Source organism: Aulonocara stuartgranti, assembly GCF_965226115.1.
Source record: "Aulonocara stuartgranti genome assembly, chromosome: 16".
NCBI classification, from domain to species: Eukaryota; Metazoa; Chordata; class Actinopteri; order Cichliformes; family Cichlidae; genus Aulonocara; species Aulonocara stuartgranti.
The window spans coordinates 36552354-36575157 of record NC_138952.1 but is presented as its reverse complement, the minus strand read 5'-3'; the positions used below and the strand labels follow the sequence as shown (position 1 = coordinate 36575157).

The following is a 22804-nucleotide window of genomic DNA, read 5'->3' as shown; positions in this document are numbered from 1 at the left end:
AAACAAATGCACTGTGTTTCTTGTCTCTGAACACCCCAAGTACCTAAAGCATGAAGGACAAGTGCTTACCAACGTCTACAGTGCTGCTACAGACGAGCCCCTGCTCAAAAGGAACGGTTACTTATGAACAGACCTGTTGAAATGATTGAACTGCAGGCTTTAATCACTTTCATTTCAAGGGTTTAAACAAAAATATATCTTCATCTGTTTAGGAATTTTATTTTGACACATTTCTTTTCAGAACATAATTTTAAATAAGAGTATTGTTTTTGACATTTGGATCTATCCTTTGCCTAAAGTCCATAACCGATGAACATCCCTTGAATTAAAGCTGAAAGTTTCCACTTCAGTCACATCCACAGAGGCTACACAACAAAATGTGTCATTGTCCAATAACTTACCAGATAATTGTTCGATATATCTGCTGTGAACATGCTGCACGGTGAATGATGGGAACTCAGCGTGACACCACGACCACGCTGTTTCACAAAAACTCAAATGCTTGACAATAGAAGGTCCTACCAAGGATTCCCCTCACCGAACAGCTTGTTGATCTGATGAAATCCCTGGGAGGAGTTCATTCAGGTACGAGGCCTGAAAATGGTGAAAAATGTTGCCAAAATTACAGTCTAAACTCCAAATGGCTGACTTCCTGTTAGGTTTAGGTTATAACTCCAAGAGACCTTAAGATAATACATTAGGCTACCAAATTTCAGTCACAGATGAAACAGTGCAGGAGCTGCTTGTTTGAAATGTTGTATTCTGTAAATGTTGTACTTTGTGCTGTGGAGCCAGTTTGCAATATTCCATGACCAACTGCACCACCTGCTCCCACTGGGTGGTGCTCTATTGCTGATAATGGGTACATCAATCTGTTCAGGGCGGGACTTTCATCGTGCCTGTGAAGTTTGGTAGATACTGGACTAGATTTGAGTTATAGCAGTTTTACTTCATTGCAAAACATCAACACTCACCATGCTGCTGGGGTCGCGCCGTTTGTGAAACGCTCACAGTTTTCAATCGAACCTAAGACCAAATCCTCAAAGCTTTCCTGGATAAATCTGAGGTTGCTGGGGTGAAGTGGCTTGAAACTGTACTCCAAAGTGTAAAACATGACATTTCCTGTTCCCACTAGGTGGCGCTGTAACCACTGTTAATTTTAACAACTGAAACGTGTTCGGGGCAGAGCCTTGTCACCTGTAAGAAGGTTGGTCCAGAATGAAGATTCTGGACCTTCAATGAATTTAATGCTTTTGTTTTTCTCTTGCAGCTCAGAACACAGAGGCTGAAAGGATGTATAAACCCACAACATTGTCAACAAGCTTGCTCAAAACATGTAACAGTTTTCCAATACAGATTTCACAAAAAAGGTCTTTCCAGAGCCACTGGGCCCGACAACCATACAAGAAAATGGCACATGAAGTCTGGGATCAAACTGGATTAAAGCAGGCTGAAACATTTTAAAAACAAACAAAAATAATCAATAACCAAAGGATAAAGTCAGACCTCCTGGCAGCAATCTACGCTTGTCATAAACAACTCGGAATTTTTTGGGGAATGATGACTTTTGTAGTGAAAAGGCTGCTTTATTACGGACGATACTGTGCTGAGGGGCCTCAAGTGTAGACCCTCCTCCACAGTTATCAGTGTAATTGTCAACAAGAATCTTTACAGATTCAAAGTTGACCCTTTCGCAGACATCATGTGTGTGTGATGCCTTTTGCTTTCAAAACAACTTTACCTTTTCTGGTCATGTAGCCATAACTCTTAGGTCCAGCTGCAACAAACTCTAATGAAATCATCCTGATCCAACTCGTTTGTTAGATCGCCTAAATATCGACCTAATTCTAGTTCAGATTGATTTTGCTTTGTGAGATAAACAACACTGTCAGTATCGTAGTAAATAGCCCTTTCCTGCAGCTGATCCAAGTAACTGTAGAGTTTCATACGCCCATATGAAGCAGTGAAGTCGCAATGAAGATGTTATCTGTGGAGTTTGGGAGTGGAGTGCAGAGGTCACATAACACCATTGAATAAGAGCCACATCATCGCTGACAAAAGAGAAATAGCTCACTTTGTATTTTGGAGAGAACATGAGGTTAAAGAATTCCTCGGGGTCACTCACCAGTTTGCTCTGCGTGAGATTATTTCTCTGACCGAATTCTCCCCAAAAGGAGTTTAAACACAGTTTGGCCAGTTGTCTTTTAGCAGGGTTTAGTTTTATGTTTTCAGGGTCTAAAGTGATGCCTTGCTTAGCCTGGTAGGCTTTAATGTGAAGCTGTTTAGCCTCCTCAGTTACAGCATCTGATGGGTAGCCTGAAGCCTCTTGTTTTTTTACGCAGGAAATGATGTACATAGTCTGTGAATATTGTGTTACTCTGTTTCTCAAAGTGCCATACCTCGGTGATTCGACTTATTTGATAGCCCTTTTCTAATGCCAGGTTAAATTTAGGGGTGGTCCACACCCCTCTGAGAGCTCTCTCCTCGTTGCTATGGTTACACGCCCCCTGTTGGTTGTTCATTTCAGCACAAGTGAGACAGAGAGTAAAGAGACTCTTACCTGATTTTGTTTTATATGGTAAAACGGGAAAATAGAGCCCTCTGGGTGGGTAAACAACCGCTTTGATAAACCCAAAGCAGTTTTTAGGGTCCTGAAAATCTCGAAAGATTATTTGAGGATGACCTAAGGGGTAACGACAGGTGCTATTTACAAATGGATACAGCGAGGTGACATCCACATACCTGACTTTCTCACCAGGCCCGGCACTACAACGCAGCTGTGCTGGGCTTGTACGGCCTCCAAAGAGTGCATGGCGAGGGTTCAAAGGCTCTGGTGGATCGTAACGTCTGAGAAAGCTGATTACACTCTCATCACTACGTTTTAACTCTGTCCACTCGTGCTCCCAGATTATAACAAGACACACATTATGCTCAGCTCTCAATCTAGCGAGCCTGTCTTGAGTGGCGCTGTTTATGTGTGCAAGAGACGCACCTAACAGGGGATTAACATCGGCCTGATTCGAAAAACACTTAACACAGCCGTGGAAGTAGCAGCCCAAAAATCCCCCACACGTATGTTTTACCCTTAATCTGACCATACCCATCCACATAATAACAACAGAGCTGTTTTTCTCCTTGATTGAGTCCATGTCTGATAAAAACACCTTGTGTGTACCAGAGATATTCGAGCCATTGAATTGAGGATGAGGAAAATGATTTGACCTGATTACGGTAACTTACAGGGCATGGTAATGATAAGATTTCGCTGGCATGAAGTTTGTTAAATAAGTTTTCAGGCACGCGCTTGCAAGCGTGCTGCGGCTGAAAGGATCTACTCCTGTCTCTTCAATAAACCCGTTTCTGAACAATGTGCAACCCCGAGCTAGAATTTCAACATCGTTTTCACAGTATAACAGGACCTCTTTCATGAAATTAAAGGTGCCGAAGCTGACTGAATGATACCATTCGTAAAATTCCTGCCTGCCTTGTGTCGTCATGCGTTCCAGACTATAGGCTGAGGGGGGAGGGTAAGGACCTGCATAAGCTAGGTTTTGTTTCTAGCTGCGTTTGTTGATCACTTCTCTGCATTTGCTCTTCTTGCATTTGTGGGGTTTACCCTTTTACAGCAATATAATAAAGAAGAGAGCACTTGAGACATTTTTTAAAGATCTGACAGTTGCTTGAGAGTCTTTCACGCCTCTCAATTGGCTTTTTATGGTTCTGGAAACAAAGGGGAGATCTGCAGGTGCGATTACAGTCTGGGCATAACAGCGGAGACAGGATGTCGCTACTACATGTGGATTGCATACAGACAGAGCAGCGATCGGGGCAGAAATGAGATAACACGTGATTATACCCAGTGTAACAGTAATTACAGACAGTCTGTGCCCATAAATCCTTTTAAGTTTTTAATAGCGTAGTAATGATTGTCAAATAAAAGTAAGCACAGGGTTTTTTCTGTATTTGGTGTACTAGTTTGAAATTTACAAAAGCTACGATCATACTCGTTACGGTAAAATACTATAATTTTACAGTTGAGTAGCGTTTCGAATGTAATTATCTGATTAAAGCCCACAGGCGTTTGATCATTTAGACCAGCTTTTTGTTGAATTTCTCCACCAAAGGCTTCTGCCTGCAGGTCGTTAAAATCGGGGTGCAGAAGGTGGGCGAGACTTATGGAAAAACATAACTTATTCACGGGGTTATGGACTACGTATACAAAAAAAAACAAAAAAAACACACCTTTTCGTTGTTGAGTATCTGACTAAGATGCCTCAGACCCCCTTCCGGTAGCGGTAAAACGATCTGAGCTATGAGCTCAAGCGAGCCTTCACACATAACCGACCAATTTGATTGCACAGTTCTCAAGAATAAATCTTCAAATTCAGACAAATCATAGTCACGTAAAATGACTGAAACATTATTTTGTAACTGTTGCCCTATAAACTCTAATTGTATAAGATCACCTGGACTTGCATGCGAGAAAATCCTGTTTGTTATTTCACGGGCACTATCCATCCATCCATCCATCCATCCATCTTCTTCTGCATTATCCGATGCCGGGCCGCGGGGGCAGCAGCCTAAGCAAAGAGGCCCAGACCTCCCTCTCCCCAGCCACCTCCTCCAGCTTATCCGGGGGAACACCAAGGCGTTCCCAGGCCAGCCGAGAGATATAATCTCTCCAGCGTGTCCTGGGTCTGCCCCGGGGCCTCCTCCCGGTGGGACATGCCTGGAACACCTCACCCAGGAGGCGCCCAGGGGGCATCCTCGCCAGATGCCCGAACCACCTCAGCTGGCTTCTTTCAATGTGGAGCAGCAGCTGCTCTACTCTGAGCCCCTCCCGGATGGCCGAACTTCTCACCCTATCTCTAAGGGAGAGGCCAGCCACCCTTCGGAGGAAGCTCATTTCTGCCGCTTGTATCCACGATCTCGTTCTTTCGGTCACTACCCACAGCTCGTGGCCATAGGTGAGGGTAGGGACGTAGATCGACCGGTAAATTGAGAGCTTCGCTTTTACACTCAGCTCCCTCTTCACCACGACGGACCGGTGCAGCGTCCGCATTACTGCAGCTGCAGCCCCAATCCGTCTGTCGATCTCCGGCTCCCTTCTCCCATCACTCGCGAACAAGACCCCGAGATACTTGAACTCCTCCACTTGGGGCAGGAACTCATCCCCGACCCGGAGTGGGCACTCCACCCTTTTCCGGCTGAGAACCATGGCCTCAGATTTGGAGGTGCTGATCCTCATTCCCGCTGCTTCACACTCGGCTGCGAACCGTTCCAGTGCGAGCTGGAGTCCCTCACCCGATGAAGCCAACAGAACCACATCATCTGCAAAAATCAGAGATGGGATTCTGAGGCCACCAAAGCGAAAGCCCTCCGCCACTTGGCTGCGCCTAGAAATCCTGTCCATAAAAATTATGAACAGAACCGGAGACAAAGGGCAGCCCTGGCGAAGCCCATCACCCACCGGGAACGAGTCCGACTTATTGCCGGCAATGCGAACCAAGCTCTTGCAACGGTTGTATAGGGATCGAATGGCCCGTAGCAATGGGCCAGACACCCCGTACTCCCGCAACACCTCCCACAGGACACCCCGAGGGACACGGTCGAATGCCTACAAAAGCACAAGTTTAACTAAGCACTTTTACTCTGGTTTAACACATTTTCACACACACAAGCACGGGCGCACGAGCGCACACAGACACACAGGTGCAGGCACACTGACCCACCACCAGATGGCGTTTTTTAAGCATGAAAAGTACAAACTTTTTTTAATGGCTTAAAAATAAAATAATGCTATTAGATATAAAACCTTTTTAAATTAATCAATTAGTTCTTTTTTGGGGGGGGGGGAAGCAATGAGCTATGAACTAGCATATTTTGGATGAATATCATATTTTTGTTACTTACGTCCTAGGGTCACAAATCATTTTATTGGGGCCACAAATCACTCTGTTTGACATAAGGGGCCTAATATCCCTCCTTTGGTCGGTAGTTGGATGGGACCGGTCCCTCCTTGGGGTCCTTGGGGATCAGGACCGTCCGACCTTCGGTTAGCCATTCCGGGTGTCTCTCATCAACTAGCAGCTGGTTCATTTGTGCTGCCAGACGCTCGTGGAGTGCAGTCAGCTTCTTCAGCTAGTAGGTGCGAACCATGTCGGGGCCTGGTGCTGTCCAACGCTTCATACTAGAGACACAAACAAGATGGTGCAGTGGACACATGTGTGACTGCTGTGATTAAAGCATCTTTCTTTCAGCTTAACGAGTGAACCGTCAGCTCGTTCAAACACACGTTAAAGTCCGTTTGGCTCGACACCACCGAACAGAGGCAGCAATATAACACAGCTCACATTAACAGTGCAGTGAATCCTGCTGGTGCCGTCATATTCAGGACTGCAAACCGAGCAGCATCACTGACTTTCAGCTTGTTGTGTTTGTGGATATATGACTGACTTTAATTATCCATAAATCATTACATTCTCTGTGAGATTAAGCTCAGCTATTGAACAGCGTATATTTTAAAGTAAAGGCTTTAAAACCAAGTTAGTACAAACGTCACTAATGTCACATAACTTTGCTGACATGTGGCCAACAGCAATGTTTTAATGTTCCTCATTATTAAACATTTACACATAAATAAGTGACATCATATTTAGTACTTACTTTTCACTAGTGATGGCCCGCTTGAAGCTGACGCTCCGGAGCGTGTGTCGAAAAAAACAACACACTGGTTCAGAAGCACTGTGTCGAGGCTTGCTTCGTTTGGCAAAAGTCACGTGACCAGTGACGTCCGAAGCTTCATTACGCACGTAACTGCTTCGGTACCTGATTCAAACGGATATAAGGAAGTGAATCATCCACGGGATTCGTGGAGTGTGTTGATGGTGACAGATAGCGACGAGGTGATCATTCCACTGACAGATATGGAGCCAGCGAGGAAGAGAGGACGTTCTGGCGTGTGGGAATATTTTGAGTTGATTTTGCTCAATTCATTTTATCTGCCGAAGTGAAAAACTTGAAATGTCCAAAATCATGTTTTCATAATGTAAATATCATTACAGCATATGACTTTAGGAACACTTCCATGTGAATTAAAGCTAATGAAGACTACAAAAATGTATTTGACACTATACGTACATGACATTGCTACAGTTTAGAAAATCATTTTGTTTATTGTTTTTAGGTGATAGTCTGCAGGACCCAGGAATACCTGCATATCTACCAGCTTGCAGTGTAGTTCCTGCACTCCACAGCCTCTTCTGTTCCATGCAAGTGGATTTTCTCCAGGGCAGGAGAAACTATTTCTAAGAAAAGAAACAGACTCAGCCAGCGCACAGTAACACTAATCCTCTTTTTAAATGTAAATAACAAAAGGGCTACCTGACATAGAGCATGTTTTTACTTTGCAAGTTCTTGATTAGGGGTGGGTTTTGATTATCGCTTTTCTGATTACAATCCATGCTAAATTGAATAAAGTGATATTGATTCATTACAATCCCGTGTCGATTTGTAAATTAACGTTATTATGCCTGAAACGCCAGCATCTCAGGTTAAACCTCACAACATGTCGTCAAACACCATGCAGCTAAAACAGTAACTGGGAGCAGGTTTACGGATTCTGCATACAAACGTGAACACAGAGCGTGAACACAGAGCACGGACCCGACGCGTCAGAGTCAGATTTTGATGTGTCGTCGGGTCCGCGCTGTGTTTGCCTCTTTTTTTTTCGCTGGCTTCTGCAGCTGCAGGTTTCATAACTCTCTGTTTACATCTCTAATTAAGTCTCACATGTGTCAGCTTTCTTTTAATAGATACGAAATTATGGATATATACTGTTAAATGATCAGACTTGTAATATTTCTGACTGAGGCAAAACTTTCCAGATTCCAATCAAATTGAATCGGATCCTGTATCGAATCAAAATGATTCTACAAATCAGTAACGATGCAGCCGTACTCAGCTCCCTAAGCATTTTCCCTTTCCAGTTCACAATCAATCCCACCCCTAGGTCAAAAATATGTATAGGACAATTGGTCTAATCTAATATTTTGTATGAACCTGTCCAGCTGTCCAGTGATTAAACGACAAGATGGAGGCAGGACTTCACAGCAGGGGCATACTCCATAATGTGCTGTGCATTCTCATATGTATATTATATATATTGCTCACTTATTGTATTTACCAACATCAAGGAGTTATGAGCAGAGAAAGGCCACCATAGTGCATGTTTAAATAAATGTATTAAATAAATAAATGTTTAAATAGGGAAAGTTTATTGATTAAAATGTATTACGCAGATACGCATTACATTTTTTTCAGCCCCCCAATCGAGAAAACAAAACCAATTACATGTTCAAAGCAACGGAACGGTGGCCCAATATCAGAGAGAACTCCACTCTTGAGTGAGCAGTGATAATTGAGCAGTCCGTTTTATTTTGCAGATTCAAGCTGCTCTTCAAACTTTTCACCACCAGATGTCACCGGAGATGACTGTGTTGAAAAGCTTCGAGTAATGAACCGTTTTTCAATACAAGCTTCAGTGCTTCGGAAAGCTTCATTTGGCCATCACTAATTTTCACAGTTTAGTCTTCGGCCGCTCCGCTTCTGCCGTCTGCGGAAAAATTATCCACACTGACTGCCGTGCTATGAATTGTGGGATATGTTGGGCCACGAAGTCTACACCGCCACAGCCTTAAAATTCAGGGAAATGAAGGACGCATTTGAGGGCCGCATTTCGAGCAGCCTTTGAATTGGGACAGCCTTCGGCGCGCAACTGTGACGTAATCGGCCTTAAAATGCAGCCTTTAAGGCTGCAGACCCTGAATTGGGATACAGCCCACGTTTTATATATTTCGGGAAATCGACGGCGCATTTGCAGTACGCATTTTGTTTGAAGTACACTTTGAATTGGCACAGCCGTCGTCGCGTGGCGGTGACGTAATCGCACTCAAAATGCGTACTTGAAGCGTGCGGTCTCCGTCTGAGGGCTCAGTTTGTGAGGAGATACAATTCCTACTGCGGCCCTGAGAGAGAGAAAAAACCTGTTCATCACAGCTTTAAGGTAAAACAATATATCTTTGTGGTTGACGGTGGATTAGCTCAATGAAATACTTTTAATCAAATTTCAATTGAATTTATTTAAAATTACATTTTGCTTGGAAACAGATCATTTAATTATTATTAACAGTGTCTTAAAAACATTTGCAAAGTCAGAGCGATTTTAATTCTTCACATTGTAATTATGTAACTATATATTCTATAATAAAACACTTGAGAATGAGAGAATTTGATTGGACGTTAGTGGTAAATCTTTTTTTTTTCCTCCTCGAACTTTATTTGAAATTATAAAGTGAACAGCCAGTCATTCCAGTTCAGTTTGTACAGTAAACATAGAGGGCAAATAAGAGTAACAATATAGAGTACAAAGAAATAAGAAGGATAAATAAATAGAGGGAAAACATAACAACTTTGTACTTGAAAGTTGTATCCGTGACAGCTCATTCGTTAAACATTTCTGAATGAAGTTAATTTAAGAGAGTTTAAGTAATATTCAATTTCAATCAAAAACAAATTAAATGAAGGGGTTGAGTTTATTGGCACATATTTTTTTTCCTTTAGTTTCAAAATAAGTGGTAATGTTCTTCCCCTCAATTTTGATTTCGTATGTTGTTTTGCACATAATTTTCAAGCTCTCTCGTTAGTGGTAAATCTGGACAGCTTTGACAAAACGTCACATCCTGAGCTGCACCAGCAGGTTAACAAGCAAAATGATGAAATCATGGAAAACAGAATAATGAAAATGAGCCACAAAATAATTTTTTTCAAATTACTCAACGTAACTTAAACAATGACACTATTAACGAGCATTAAGGTATATTAATTATTTCTTTCAGAAATGATGTAATTATTTGATTGTCTGCCAACACTGTTTTCCACGTTGTCTTTCTTATTTGAATCCTTTTCCCCTCTCTGTAGTCTTTCCATCTCTTTGCGGTAATATTGTGTCTCTGCGCTCACGTTCGTCCCTCTGTCCCATCACAGACGTTATCAACGTCCGCATAAACTCCCTGACATGAGTCTGACCCATGTCCCACATTCAGCCTCCGCATAACCCTCCGCGTCTGCTTTGTGCGCTGATTGGACGCCAGGACTCGCTCGGGAACGCGCTTGCGTGAACTCACCGTGCTAGTGTTTCCAGGAGACTCTCCTGTGCGCACGCGCACGTTTCCCACACGCATCCCCGCTGCCCAAACTGCATTTAAGGCGAATCCCATGAAGCGCGCATCCGTTAGAAATTTGCATGGGGCGTACTCGCCAGTGGAATGCGCGCACCCGCTGTCCATCTCGTAACTGCTGTCCAGCCTAATTGGAGGACACTGCTGAGTAAATGGGAATACCGGGAGCGCGTCTTTGAGCTGCAGTTGGAAAGTGGAGCAGAGTGCGCACTCCTTTTCCTCAGGAGCAAAACTGCGTTGCTTTCTCACTCATAACAAGTTGATGTTTAGGCGGAGCTGAATGTTCTCGTTTATGGCAGGTCGGATTCTTTATCACATATTTTAATTTGACGATCCTGCTTTTCCAGTTGATGCGGAGGATAAAAGCAGAGTTTCTGCACATGTAGCGCAGAAAGACGGATTCTCCAGAGGCTTCCGTAAGAGTAACAGCCATGTATGCAGGACGCAAGAGGAGAAAACCCGTTCAGCGAGTGTAAGTTTCTCTCGTTTCATCTTTGAAGGTTTCCCTCCGTCTATTCTAACATCCACGTGACATTTATTGTGTTTCGTAATTAAGATTTGTTTCTTTGTCGTCCTAAATTCATGGAAACAAATCGGTGTTTGCTGACGATGCTGAATCAGGTCGGTGGATGTTCAGTGCGGATTATCGCAGGCCTGCAGCTGTGGCCTCATTCTTTAACATGATTTCTGTCTGTTAATGATAACGCCACACTTGTGTGAATTATTGTACATGAATTATTTTATTGTCCCAACGTTTTCCAGGCCTCGAGGCTTACGGGACGACTGCTCGGCTATTTTCTGTCAAACGCCCTTCAAACAACCAGCTGGGCCGTTTTCCCCTTTCGTTTCCTTTTGCAGGGATATTGAAGATATCTTCGGTTTTTATGTTGTTGCTTCAGTAAAACTCGGCTTCATTTCATTTCAAATCTTTTTATAAAAAGGCCTTTGGTAAGAGGCCCTAATCTGTTTTTAATCGCATTAACGCGACTCAAACACTCACGAACCTTTCAGTACAAAAAAATAAAAAATATAATAATAATAATAATAATAATAATAATCTTTTAAAATAGATTCCAAGCGGTCAGTGGCGTCACGGTCACACTCCAGCTTTAAACGCTCAGTCTCTAAACTGTGGGAAACGGCACCGAGATGATCTGCATCCTCCGCAGGCCTTTGTTCTGCTCGGATGTGATCCGACTCTGGGAAAGCTGCGGGAGAATTATTTAAAAATTAGTCATCATATCTAAAATCGTTACATCTGCGTTCAGTTCTCCGCTAATGCGCTGCTATAAAACCATTTCCCCCCTTCCGCATTTCTCAGCTTTTAGCGTGTTTATCGAATAAATGTTAATATCAGACAAACCGGACTTGTTGTCAGGGTTAAACAGGCTGAATGTTTATCTGACTGCAGAATCCAGTTAATACAAAATGCAATTGTTAGGTGATGATTTCATGAATTAAAGGAAAGTAGCGAACCAAACCAACCGGCCCTGTGTGGAAAATGTAATCGTTCCCTGAACCAAGTGTTTGTGATAAGTGGCAATGACCGTTTCACTTTGCTGTGGAGGAACTGTGGCCCAGTCCTCTTTGCAGAAGCAAATGATGAGAACACTGAGCACTTCTAGGTTACTGTGGTTTCGCTGGTCAGGCCTAAGAACTGAAATGACTGACTCCCATGAATGTGACAGAACTCAAGCTCAGAAACGGATCAGTGGTGCAGCATAATTCTTGAAAACGGCCTCAGTGTCAGTAAAGTTCCTAAACACAGCCTATAATTCTCCTCTTGCTGACACGTACTGTCACTGAGATGAGCATTCGGTTACATTTGTGTTGAAACAGGGACAGACTTCCTGACTCCCCGAGCTTGTTTAACTCTGAGAACATGACGCGTGATGATTCCACGCAAACACATTTCCCGACTGAGCAACGCTGAATGTTTATCTGACTCAAGTGACTCAGAAAATATCAAATCAGAGAATGAATTTGAGTGAAAATAACAACGTGGTGCAGCACTGAACGGAGACGGGGAGAGGAAAAAGACAAGCCTGCATATCAAGCTGCTATCGCTGATGTGCAGGATAAACAGATCTCCATCCATCCATGTGTTGTGATGTTAGGAGAGGTCGTTGTAGTCGTGTTATACTCGCATCGTTGCCATGCTAGTGTGGAAAAAACCAAAAACATGTTAAACTTCAGCTTTGATTTGGAATTGAAGTAAAGAAACGTTCAGTGTTTTAAATGTAGGCCGACAGGGAGGCCCACCCAGCACTGAAGTTCAGAGCATGTGATTGGCTGCTCTTTTAATGCAAACTATATAAAAAAAAAAAAATATGTAGTATATATACTGACAAGACCATCCACATTATCAGTTACTGGATTTTTTAACATTAGAACAATAAAGTCACGTATTACCATGTTCCTTTATGACAGTACAGTATAGAAAGAAGGCATGTAGGATAAAGTACTCTTTACTTTGAGCTCTGTGATGTCTCACATTAGGATCTGTCAGCTTTCTTTCTTTGCATCTGGTTAATCATCCAGTTTGTACTGAAGTCTGAAAGCACCAGTTACAGCCGCAAATAAACACGTCTGTAACGCAAAGTTATTGAAGGGCTCGTTTTATTGCAATGGATGAGTTTACTGACTGACGCGCAGAAGAAAGAGTTCTTTATGGAGCCTAGATGGTGTGAATGATGAGACCAAAGACTGCAATGTCTTGTACCAAAAATATATTAAATAGGGGAAAGGGGAAATGGAAGAAAAATAATACAACACACAACAAATGCCCACAATTAAGTAATAAATCAAAGCTGTGATTTCTGTGCAAGAGTCCTTTTCATTTCATTTATTTCACACTTGGTACAACAGATCAAACAAACCAACACACTTTCTATCAATAAAGCACTACAACCATGTGTGAAAAGGAGCAGGAAGAAGAAAATATTCTTATTAAACCCCGCCCCCTATCTACAATCCAACTTCTATCCGGTTGTTCAGTGATGACGCGACGAATCTTACTTCCGGGTCTAAAGTAGTCTGCGTTTAATATGGCTTTTGTGTTGTTAACATGTTTAATGTTTTGTATTTTCTTCTATTTGATCTCAAAAAGCTCCTAAAACAGTCAGTGATCACTGGTGACCTCCCTCGGCTTTTATTACCGCTAATCATTTATTTAAGCTCAGTTTTTAAAACCTTAGGATGTAGCTACAGCCCAGCCCATGCAGCAGTATATGAATGACTAACCTGGTATTGTGGATGGATTATCTCAGTTGTTCTCCTGGCTGAAGTTTGGTCCTTTTACAGCATCCTGCCATGCGATTACATTTGTTCCTGACCACCGAGAACACTCACGTTAACTTTTATCGAGTGGAAAAAAAGTTAGCTTGTTTATATTATGCTAACATAGCTGTGTCGCTAGCGGTCACGTAGCACATCATTATATACCAGCTAGCCCAACTTCAGTAACCCTACAAACGTCACTGCTGTTTAGTTTTCTGTCTTCATTTATGTTGGAAGTGATAACAGAGCTGTACGTTTTAATTTGTTTCCAAAACCCCGCAGTCAGAACATGCTATATTGTATTTAGATAGAAGCTAACGAGCTAACTTCCTGCTAACTTCTAACTCCGTTAAATGTCATAAATTCCGTTTTCATGGATGCCTGGATGTTAAACTCAATTGTTACACCTGGTAGAGCAGAACGCTGATCATTTTATTAAAGATGAAAGACTTTAGACAGTTTTTCAACTCTCAGTAATGCCACAGTGATCGTTTGATTTATGGACCTGCAGCGGAGTTTAGACCCAGACACGGCTAGTGACGTCAGACTGAACAACCGGATTACAAGTGGACACCAAAAATCAGGGAACAAAGTAATATTAACATTTCTCTCCGGTCCTAACACAAACCAAACTACAAATTTACAATGAGAATATACACCACTCCACATAGTAACAAGGAGAAAAATAAAATAAAAATAAAACAAATTATAAAAGGATCCTTTTTCAATGAACTCCAATTTCATTCGCATTCTTCATATTGAGTTATCGTTTTAAGCATGTAACACTTTTTAAAACAATGTAAACTTATACAATTCTTTAAATTATAATGAGAGTTCCACAGTCGTATACCCCTAACCGTTGCACTCATTAATCTTTGTGTTGTCCTAGCTAACTGATGCTTAAAATAAAATTTCCTTCTACTATCTTCTCCCCCTGAACACATTAAAAATACTCTTTGTAACTTAAAGGGCAAAATATTATTTTTAAAGTTCACTTTTAAGGTATTCCTCCTTAGGGTCCAGCTTCATACAATGGGGAAATATGTCCGTAATCCAAAGACGGCAAAGTGGGGGGAAAAAAAACAAAAAACAAAACAAAACAAAGAATGGTCCTACCGGCTCGCCACTTCAATATGAAGAAGATCAATTCAAAGGGGGACAAAAAACCTGACCTGTATGTAACACTGATGAAGCGCTAATGAATTAATACAGGCTAGGGATTGAGTGAAATATTATGGTTATCATTAATCAGAAGATTTAGGAATGCTACTGGAGCTGATGGGCAGTAATTAATAAATACACACAACACAAAAATGTTTTTGCAGGTACCATGTATTTAACCAAACCCCAAAGAAAAATAACAAAAGAAAAACTTAAATAATCACTCCTGCTGCAGCTATCCAATTAATCAAAACCCAGGGAGGGTGCACAAAGACAACTAAGCAGATTCTTCTGGCTTATACCAAGCAATACACATTTTCAAAAAACGGTTCCCCCATAAACACCACATGTTAATATCAAATCCACTGATCCACACTGAAGTCCATGAGTTTTATCTGAATGTCCATGAGAGATGTCCAAGCGCTATTGTCCAGAAATGAGGGGAATGGTGTGTATGATTGCAGAAATCAGTGCATTTGGAAAATGGGGACAGAGCGTTGTCTTTGATAGCTTCCTACCCAGCCAGTGGAAGCTTCAATTGCAGAATGAGTCCTGCTCCTAGCCCTTCATTGGCTCGCCATCCTCTTTCATACCCCAAAGGTTCACCTGGCCTGCATTAAATAAACAAGGCCAATAAGAAATCACAGCCAATTAAGCTAAATACATTAAGTTATTCTTGTTCCTGTGCACACAATTTATAAATAAATAAATTGGTTAAATATAATATAACCAATAAGGATTTAACTGAAACATTTCAACTGCTACATACATACTATGTAGCTCCACAACATTCGTTATTCAACAACTATCGGTCAAATCAAAATCAAATTGTTTGGACCGGCAGCAGCCAATTAGCGTCAGCTGGTAGCAATACAAACAGTCAATTAAAAGTTCAAACTCACCAATTCCGTTCTGTTCAGTGCACAACAACACTATGGCTCTGGCTCACAGTAATCAGCATCTAAGTTGCATAAGTTAGTTTGTGTTAAAAAAAAAATGCATTAAAACGGGAAAAGCAAATGTTTGCCAATACACACCTGCAACAGCTCTGTCACCTGGCTTGCCTCCACGCATCTGACGGGAGGAAGCCGGGACAGGCTTACTATGACCTACATGCCATCCGATTGGCTGAGCAAAGTCATGTGGTTGGAGTTATTTATTTGTGATGCGTTCAATGGCAGGAAATTAGTGCAGGAAATTACTCTGGGTTACACGTAGGTCAGAAAAATGTCCATTAGCACATCAAGTTCGATTCAGTTTACCGGTAAACAAATATATTTTTCTGCAAGTCTATGTAACGATGCAAATCATGAATCATCATCATCCACCAATGTACAACAGTTAAATTATTAATCATCTTGGCTACGTAGCTTAATCTATACATTCCAGTAGCGTTCGCTACAAACAAATACAAAAACAATAAAGAAACTGTCTGACAGCATAGCCGAATTCAAGGCAACACAACAATAATCATTCAATCACACTTTGTTTTAAAGTAAGCCAATTAAAATGCTTAAGTAAATAAAAGTGTTCAAAAACAGCGGTTTTTGAACCGGAGTTCTGCTCGCGATGGGAACGCCGCCGAACAAAGTCATTTTTTAATCGCGAAAACGATCGACTGGTTACTGACAACCAAAAGGTTGTTTTTGGTAGATATTAAGGACACTTACCGCTGAGGTGAAATGAGTTTATAGATGAATTGAGAGGAGAAAACGCTTTGTTTTCCAACGCCGTTCTAAACGCCACGAGCTTACAGCCACAGCAGGAGTCGAACCCGGAAGTATCCCTCCACAGCCGGTTTTCAGAGTTGCCGCGACGTGGAAGGAGCCAATCAGGAGAGGGACCTCAAATCAGCTGACGTGGGTCATGTGACAGGGAGTAGTTGATATGGGTTACACGTCGCTTGGAAGAAACGATTCAAATCTGATTGAACTGAAAGCTTGTTGGTTTCAGTCACAGCCAGATAGATTAAGATAGGTGTTGTTAAAGGATTACTTCACACAACAAATCCCAGTGTTTGCTTACTGTGCAGGCTGGAAAACCATAGACCGTTCATAAAAGAACAACCTGAGCAGGCTAGGAGTGCATTAGGCCACCATCTTGGCTTTTTGAAATGTGACAGGGGACTGAGAAGCCAAGGTACACAATTCACTTATATAGTAATGATTGAAGGTAGACCTACCTTCAATCACACCCTACTTTATCTTTCCGCTGTACAATATTATTTGCACGCTGTCGTCAGTAAAGCTCCAACACACCAAAAACACATCACTTGTCGTGCATCATTTTGAAGGTGACGGCTTCAAGGTCACGTCTGTCACTCGTTTGGAAGCAGAGAAAAGTGGGTCTCAGGCTGCCTGCTTCGCACCACAGGCACTTATTTCACCCATCGTCACTTGAAGTCACAGAATGTGATTCACTTTGCTTAGTTTAGAGTTTAACCAAGTGATTGAGACAATAAACTGTCTTACTGCACTGTAAACATATGCAGGGTTTTTATGTCTTTATTATCTGTATTAAGCACATTTTACATCTGCTGTCAGAAAGAGTTTCCCGAGGTCTTGTTGGAGTGGTCGCTCTCTGCTGATTATTGGAATGAAAGTCGATTTTTAAGGGACTTCTTTACTTGACCACACTTTTGAGACCCAGAGCAATGTCTGTCTTTGATACACAGCGAGTCTACACGTAAAAATAATACAGAAGACAGGCTGCATACACGAAGAACCAGATCTAATCTACCTACAGCAATACCAATGGTTCTTGTTTGCTTTCTAATCAGGGTGAAGCAACCACCAACTGCGGGATCCAAGTCCAATCCATCTAAACGACATAGAGACAGGCTAAACGGGGAGCTGGAGCGGCTGGCCAGTCTGCTGCCGTTTCCTGAAGAGGTCACTGCCAGTCTGGATAAACTGTCCATCCTCCGCCTAAGTGTCAGCTACCTACGAGCCAAGAGTTTCTTCTCTGGTAAAGTTACCTTCTGATCGCAGCAATGGCATTAAGCAGTAGACATTCATTTTGTAAGTCACAAACTCTTCTCCCAGAAAGTGAAAGGTTTTTGGTATTTCTCTATAAAACTTATGATTCCTAAACGGTTAGCGTAGCTCAGCGCAGTGATTGAAAGCAGGACAAATGCCAAAGCCAACACTTGCCTTATATTTGGACCTTTGGATATCGACTTCCAGTGTAAAAAGAGGTTCCCTGATGCTATTACCAGAAACTGTCTGGGCCCTAAAACCACTGAAGCTGGTGGCTGTGGGAGAGACTACTGCAAGAAACTGATGGGTAGAATTTCACATTCTCTCCTCTGTGGATTTCTTCCCATGAAAATGAGTCCAGCTGCTGCTGTGTAAAGCTATGCAACATTCATGGACTAGTTCTCATAAGGCATTAAGGTAAAACTGGCTCCACACCTGGTGGACGACAGGTGCTGTGTAAAAACAGCCGTGAAAAGACACATACACTAAATAACAACAATGTACAGCTCTGCACAGATGGGCCGTGAGATGTTCATCCATTCACAGATGGATATAGTATTAATCCTGTGCTGGAATAAAGACAGAACCATAGTATGCACTGCACAATGACAATAATGCGTATAATAGTCTGCACATTTGTAAACAGGTGAATATTTTGCAAAGTGCAGAATGAGCTGATGGAAATCTGTATGTATGGTAAAATCCTCTGATAAAAAAGTAACAGATGAACTGGACTGATCAAAAATACAGTTGTTGTTTCACAGCTATAAAAAAAGTTAGAAAAATGTGAAATGTCACTGGTGGATTTCTTGTAGTTAGACCTTTACTCAGCAACTGATGGTGAAAGGTTTGCAGAACAGCTTTGCACTTTGTTTGTTTGTTTGTTTGTTTTGGTGAAAATCCCTGGAGCTGGTTCTGATTAGGTCCTTGGACCTTGTTCCACTTCACTACATCACCACAACACCAAGGAAATAAGGCCAACTTCTGTGGAAACGGATAGTGTAGAATATTATTGAAATTGTAAAGAGGAGGGGGAATAAATATTAATATTTAAAAAAATCAAAAATAGCATCTATTTAAGTTAGAACAGTAATATCCTCTTTGAAGGGTCTTTCACTCAGAACCAGTAGAGTTGAGAGAAGACTGCTGTTTCTATCTGTACTCATGTCTTTTTGGTACTACAAACTGCGACTGGAGTTTGAACCAGGACCCTCTTGCTGTCTTAACCACTGCTTCCCTGTGAACCAATCCGGTTGTTGATGACATATGAACTCTGCTTCTGGGTCCAAACTACTCTGTGTTTATTAATTACCACTGTTCATTTTAAAGCTCAGTTTTTAAACCCCTCCGATGTAACTACAGCCCATGCAGCAGTATATGAATGACTAACCTCGTATTGTGGATGGATTATCTCAGTTGTTCTCCTGGCTGAAGTTTGGTCCTTTTACAGCATCCTGCCATGCGATTACATTTGTCTCTAACCACCAGAATCCCTCATGTTAACTTTTATCGAGTGGAAAAAGGTTAGCGTTCATCCTCTAGCTTCACTGTGTTTATGCTATGCTAACGTAGCTGTGTCGCTAGCACATCGTTATATAGCAGCTAGCCCAACTTCAGTAACCCTACAAATGTCACTGCTGTTTAGTTTTCTGTCTTCATTTATGTTGGAAGTGATAGCAGAGCTGTATGTTTGAGTATTTACAGAAATCTCTCTGTCAGAACATGCTATATCATGTTTAGGTGGAAGCTAGCGAGCTAACTTCCTGCTAACTTCATCTCTGTTAAATGTAATAAATCCTGTTTTCATGGATGTCTGGATGTTAAACTTCATTGTTACACCTGGTAAAGCAGCAATGCTGATGATTTTATTACAGATGAAAGAATTGACAGTTTGTGACTCTCAGTGATGTTGCCGTGCTCGTTTGACTTTGGGACCTGAAGCGGAGTTTGGACCTGAAAACGGCTAATGACTTCAGACTTAAAGACCAGATAGAAACAAACTGGAATTTGTTTTTATGTGTCGTTATTGTGAACAGAAAGCAGCAGCTGTTTTTAAATGTCCTCAGTTATTTTCAGCCATGATGATTGTGTCACAACAGTCAAGCTACTCTTTTGGTGTTGCCCAACAGCTCGCAGATCATCTCAGAGCACCACAAGAACAAGAACCCACTGCCTTCTTCTGATGACTTCATCACAGCGACAGGCTCTCATTATTTCATTAAGACCTGTGTCTGTGTGACTTCACATATATGGGGATTAAGAACTGTGTTTGGTATGTGTTGCATAAAAAACATTGTTATTTTAGGTGGCGATCTTTCGAGGCGAATGCTGCAATGCAGTGGCTCCCAAAACATGAATAATTGAGAGAAACCCTGGAGTTTAAAGAATTTATGAAATGGAGGCAGAGCAGTGTTTGTTTAAGGCAGCATCGTTCTGAAATGGCTGTTTGGTAGAGACACACAGGTTACAGCTGTGGTGATTAGAGCATGTTTAAAGTGTTTGCACAAATGCTTTGCTTAGTTTTGCCACGTGGCTGTACGCTAAGAAAAGAAAGCAAAGTGCTTTTCTTACGTATTTCCTTAATTATGTTCAGGAGCTACATTTAGCAACATACAGAAGCATTTGGTATCTCCTCAAGCTGTCACAGTGAATTATTGATCGTGGATTGCCGTAGCATTAGGTCAAAGTGTAGCCTATAGACAAAACCTCTTGTCTAACTGCATTAGCCTACTTCCTGGACAGTCTCTAAGTAATTAACAAGCTCAGGGCTCTTACATAAAGGAAGCAGCTCCAGTGCTCCAGGCTGCCTCTGCAGTCAGCTGTAATTTGCTGTATGTAAACAGCACAAATTCACTTGTCAGGCTGGATGACCTGGACAGCATGGAGCTAGCAGCACTCTGGGAATGCTGCCACTTCTTCAGCACTCTGCCCCGCTTGGATGTTAAGAGGAACTCTTAAACACTAAGAGAGCTATGACTTCATTAAGTATTGTTTTTTTCAACATCAATAAGGTGTCTTTAAAAATCTCCTGAGAGCGGGCATTGAATGCATCACAGGAGCTGAACAAAGCTCTGACAGAGCCCATTTAATCTGGCTGACAGCATTATCCGAGCCAGCTGCCATCTTTGTTATTGTCAGCAGCTACAATGGGCTCATTCAGTCTGAGGAGAGGTGAGTTAACGCTGCAAACACGTGGATCCCCCCGCCCCCCGTATCCTCAGCTATAAAATACACATTCACAGCTGCTGTCTGGCATTTGGATCCAAGCACTGTTAGAGATGCTGAATCAGCAGATGACCTGCTCGACCACCTGAGCTGCAGGTTCAGCCGTTAGTCTGAGCTAACGTTTGAAAAAGTTCAGATCACATGTTTCTAGCAGTCCTGTCACAGATGACGTGCAGTGTAGACGCAGTGATAAGATGAGATAAGACTTTAGTGATCCCAAACGGGGAATTTTTTGCGTCACCTCAGCTCAGGTACAGAAGGAAATCCAAAAATCCAAAAAGGACAACCAATGAAAAAAGTAAGATAACACACTATATACAACAGTAGCATACACAGTATGTGATTATGGATATGGTTGGAAATATGCAAGACACAAACTATATAGCTTAACATAACTATTGTACCACTACTATTCCTATGTATAGACATGTACACACACACACATGTACACACTAAATATACATATGTATTCATATACAGACATATATACCTGCACATGTCCGTACACATGGAAGCATTATGCATGAAGTGGTGACCGTGGATGTTCACAGTGTCCAGTGAGTCATGACATCGTGATTGAGGAGTTATGGAGTCTAACTGCTGTTGGGATGAATGATCTGCCAAAGCGCTCCTTCCTGCAGCGAGGGTGTTTCAGTCTCTGACTAAAGGAGCTGCTCAGCCCACTCACAGACTCATGCAGTGGGTGATGTGGGTTGTTCATGATGGATGTCAGCTTTACTAAAATGCATGATATGCCTTTTAGTATTACAGTCATAAACGTGACTGGAAGTTTGGGCAGTGGAGCAAATTCACTTTGCCACTTTTTATTTCGATTTTCTAGGTTTCTGTGATATAGAAAAGAACAAGCATAAACGTTTCACAAGTTTCAAAGACTGTCAAATAAATCCCATGTATGCCAGGAGTCACTGTTAGTCGATCCTTCTACTTTAAAACTCCTGCAGTTGACTGGATGTGAGCTTCTGGGACAAATCCTGATTGATGGGGATCCATTTCTGCCTTATCAGAGCTCCAAGCTAATCCCAGAATGTGGAAAATGATGTCAATTCTATAACTATTGTCCTTAAATGGCTAGAGCACACATTTAGCCATGCTCTACATATAGTACAGCACAGTAGGTGTGACCATAGCAGCTGTTTTATTCATTTATCCATTTGTTTTTTTGGATAAATTGTTAGATCAGCTGTGCTACCATAGTGAAGATATCCCCTTGGAGGCAACTGCTACTGTGTTTACAACAAACAAAGGGTTGATAAGATTGTAGATGACAGAACTGAGCCAATAAAGACGCCTCTGGGTTTCTTAGAAACGTCTGTGCCTACAGCCGGACGCTCTGTCCTTTTTCCTCTTCCTGTCCCCTTTAACTGACCCAGTGTCCTGGAAAGCTTCCTGCAGTTTTTTTAAAGACAGGAAGCCAACCTGATTTCACTCCAGTGTTGCTGAGTCGTCCCATCCATGTTTGGACCTGTAGGTAACCACAGACATGGTTATTGTTGTCATCATTAACATTAATAATCCTATTGTTGTATCCATAGCTGGGTATTTGTTGTTCAGATAAGCTGCGGCTCTTGGAACACGCTATTGTCATTTTAATTTTAGTGGATTATATTTGTAAATGAACAAATACGAATAATGTTCATAAAGAGAGCAAAACATTATTAAAGAGCTGTTTCTGGCAGGTGCAGTAAAGGGAAGCAGGAATGAAAATTGTCATGATGATAAGGCCACAGAAGTTCAGGGTCTTCCTGTGGATTCCTCTGATATTGTATTAAAAATGAACCATGAGGAGAAAAACACATAAACCTGGCACACAGCTGCAAATATCTGCAGTTTGTCCCACTTTTGTAGCCCAGAACTGCTGCTCTGGGATTTGTTATGTAAGCTGTGTGACCATTCCCAAAGTCT

General features: G+C 41.8%; 1 protein-coding gene and 1 long non-coding RNA gene across 4 annotated transcripts in view; one reads left to right on the top strand and one right to left on the bottom strand.

Annotated features, from left to right (window-relative positions):
• The first annotated feature begins 10291 nt into the window (after positions 1-10291).
• The window catches only part of LOC309690690 (aryl hydrocarbon receptor-like), a 72139-nt gene continuing 59626 nt past the window's right edge, over positions 10292-22804 (top strand). For 2 of the 3 annotated variants that reach the window (XM_082507953.1, XM_082507952.1), the window contains exons 1-2: positions 10293-10710; positions 17458-17645. In XM_082507953.1, coding sequence (XP_082364079.1) covers positions 10670-10710; positions 17458-17645 — 229 coding nt within the window. In that variant the 5' untranslated portion in view covers positions 10293-10669. Of the gene's footprint in view, positions 10711-17457; positions 17646-22804 lie in introns of all 3 variants that reach the window. The other variant, XM_082507954.1, reaches the window with a different exon arrangement.
• Positions 12031-21669, bottom strand: LOC309690711. The gene is made up of 3 exons (XR_014271794.1): positions 21372-21669; positions 15581-16532; positions 12031-15289 (listed from the first exon to the last, which is right to left on the bottom strand). It is a non-coding gene; the product is annotated as an uncharacterized lncRNA (long non-coding RNA).